At 28.4% G+C, this 3,483-nt stretch overlaps 1 protein-coding gene across 1 annotated transcript; it reads left to right on the top strand.

The window, feature by feature from the left end:
- The first annotated feature begins 1,369 nt into the window (after nt 1-1,369).
- On the top strand, nt 1,370-2,653 carry LOC111889178 (uncharacterized mitochondrial protein AtMg00810-like). The gene has a single exon (XM_023885320.1). It carries the CDS (start codon nt 1,370-1,372, stop codon nt 2,651-2,653), a length of 1,284 nt encoding a protein of 427 aa, XP_023741088.1.
- The last annotated feature ends 830 nt before the right edge of the window (nt 2,654-3,483 follow it).

Genomic DNA, 3,483 nt, shown 5'->3' with positions numbered 1-3,483 from the left:
AATTCAAAATAACCATAAAATGACATTTGGTAAGTTAAATGAGAGTATGTAAAGTGGCAAAAAAGCTTCATTTATTAGAGAGTATAATATTTTAATGCAATAATTGCAATAAATATAATAATAAATGCACATCAATTTTATTAACGAACTTATCTTCTAATTTCAAAAAAATTAAATTAAAGTTTATTAGTTTCTTTTATTTATTCATTTAAATTATTTGTTTAAATTTAAAATATAAAAAACATTTTAATTTTAACAATTTATTTTTTCTCTTTTTCTTATAAATTCAAAGTTCTCAATTATTTAGACCTTCACATTTAACATTTTTTTTTAAATTAACTCATGTAATATATGGGTATCACAACTAGTTAATTAATATATAGGTGGTATTACTTATTTACACTTATTGATTAAATTTATAATTTATTTTTTGCTAAATTCTGATTGGTTCCTACGTCCACAGAATAGATGTTCGTTCACACAATATGAACCTACCCTCTCTCTCTTTCTCTCTCTCTCTCTCTCTCTTTATATATATATATATATATATATATATATATATATATATATATATATATATATATATATATATATATAGGGTTAGGTTATTTTGTTTGTAGTAATTATTGTGTGCCAGAACAAAATAAGGGTCCCTAGGACCCATTTTCCAATAATGAACTTGTGTTTTCAGAAAACTTTGATGATAATCAAAGTAGTGGAGTGTCAAATTGTAATAATCAGGATGGTGATACAGTTGTTGATCAATCGTCAGGTGCAACTGATGTAGGTATTGATGGTAGTCCTAGCTTAGATGCAACTATATCTCATCAGGCAGGCGCTCTTTGTTGTGAAACTTCTGGTTCGCAACCTAAGAGTGTTGCATTAGACTCCACTAGTAGTTCTGAGAAAAATCTTAATAATAACAATACTATTTTTGATTCTCTGTTGATATGGGTTAGAAAGTCTACTCGTGAATCTAGATTCCCTCAAAAATTTAATGATTTTGTTATAGAAGGAAAATATAAATATGGAATTGAATGATCTGTTAATTACTCTTTTCTTAGCCTTGATAATAAATGTTTTGCAACCAATTTAAATAAATAAATAGAACCACATTCTTATTATCAAGCTTCCTTAGATCCGAATTGGGTAAATGCTATAAATGAAGAAATTGAAGCTTTGTACAGAAATAATACTTGGGAAATTTGTGATTTACCTGTTGATAGAAAATCCATTGGTTGTAAATGGGTGTATAAAATAAAGTATAAATCTAATGGTGAAGTAGAAGGTTTAAGGCAAGGCTTGTAGTTAAGGGTTATAACCAAAGAGAAGGGATAGATTTTGATGAAACTTTTCACCTGTTGCAAAAATGGTTTTTATCAGAATTGCTATTTCTCTTGCAATTAATTTTAATTGGAGTTTATTTCAATTAGATATAAACAATGCTTTTCTTTATGGTGAATTGGATGAAGATGTTTATATGTTATTACCTTTTGGTTATAGTGATAAAAATAGTAACAAAGTTTGTAAGTTACTAAAATCTTTATATGGATTAAAACAGGCTCCCAGAAAATGGAATGAAAAATTATATGGCTTCTTACTTGAGTTTGGATTTGTTCAAAGTATGAATGATTTTACATTATTTGTTAAAATTTCTAATGGTACTATTGTTATATTACTGGTATATGTTGATGACATAATTTTGAGTGGTAATTCAAATGAAGAAGTTAACAAGGTTAAAGATTTTTTGAAATCAAAATTTTTAATTAAAGATTTAGGAAAATTAAAGTTTTTCTTAGGAATTGAGGTTATAGATATTAATAAAGGAGTATGTTTGTGTCAAAGGAAATATTGTATGGAATTATTACATGAATTTGGCATGTTGAGTTGTAAACTATTTAAAACTCCTTTAGATTGTAATGTTGTAATTAGAGGAGAAGGATTTGATAGTAATGATGTACTTATTCAAAATGTTGTTCTTTATCAAAAATTAATTGGAAAACTCATTTATTTGACTATTACTCGTCCAAATATTTCATATGTTGTACAAGTACTGAGTCAATTTATGCATTCACTAAGAAAATCTCATTTTAATATTGCTATAAGATTACTTAGATATTTAAAGTTAAATCCTGGAAGGGGTTTTGCTGTTACAAAAGGTAATCCAATTTTAAAAAGCTTTGTTGATGCTGATTGGGCTAAATGTTTAGTGTCTAGAGGATCTATTACAGGCTCTGTAGTTTTTCTTGGTGATACAATTATATCTTGGAAAAGTAAGAAACAAGATACACTTTCTAGATCTTCTACTGAATCAGAGTATAGAGCGCTTGGTGTAATTTCATGTGAAATTATGTGGATTTTGAAGATTTTTTTTGATGTTGGGTTGAAAGATCTAACTCATGTTCCTATATTTTGTGACAATGAGTCAGCTATAAAGCTTGTTCATAATCCAGTATTTAATGAAAAAACGAAACATTTTGATGTAGACACTCATTTTATAAGGGACAGGGTGTCCAAAGGTGTTGTTGAAGTTCATAAAGTAAGTTCAGATTTTATTCTGACAGATATTTTTACTAAACCATTGGGTGTTGTTCAACATGAGTGGATTTGTAAAAATTTGGGGCTTGTTGATCCATTTCAGAATAAATGTTGAAACTAGTTTTGAATTATAAGTTTGTGGAGGGGTGTTGAATTCTATGGATTTAATATAACAAACTTATAATTCATTGTATCCTTTTTTAGTTTGTTTTAATTTATTTTATATATATATATATATATATATATATATATATATATATATATATGTATGTATGTATTTGCTTGTGTTTGTTATGATTTTGTGCAGGAGGATATAAAATGTACAGGTTGTGTAAATATTGGATTAAAATAAGATATGGTGGGGATATAAACGCGGGTTGTATTTGATCCATTCAGTGACCCGAATTGAGTTGTCAATACTATATATAAGTTGTTATGTGAGAGAGCTAATAACGGGGCGCATATTCTTACACTGATATCTTCTTCTTCCTCTCATCTTTAGGGTTTTTTGTATATTGTCGTAACCTTCTGATCTTAGTCATTCTTTCATAAGATGTGTAGAATAGGTGAGTGAAATTGTAGTGAGGTAATATTGTAGAGTGAAGAGGGTTTATTTAATGAGGTTTTGTTTTGTAAGTATGCTTGTCAACCTTCTGGTTCTTAATAAATAAGAGTTGTTGATGTTGTATATTTTGTGTTTGAGTTTCTTTTGAAAATGCAAAATTCACAAAGGAAAAAAACGGTAAAAAAGTATCCCACAATCAGTTCAAACGTTTTCGTCCGTAGCTGGAGTCATGCCACAATGCATGTATGCACACCAGGGGCAGTGTTCATGCGTAGACTGTCTTGCCACGTTGGCGGTCACGCGTAGAAATTCCTCCATACCGCTTAGCCTAATAGTGTATGTTTAAAATTAATCATAAAACCTAGTTCCTTTAGATATAT

This window comes from Lactuca sativa, chromosome 3 (assembly GCF_002870075.4).
Source record: "Lactuca sativa cultivar Salinas chromosome 3, Lsat_Salinas_v11, whole genome shotgun sequence".
Taxonomy (NCBI): Eukaryota; Viridiplantae; Streptophyta; class Magnoliopsida; order Asterales; family Asteraceae; genus Lactuca; species Lactuca sativa.
The sequence above is the reverse complement of the archived record's forward strand: the minus strand, read 5'-3'. Positions and strand labels throughout refer to the sequence as shown.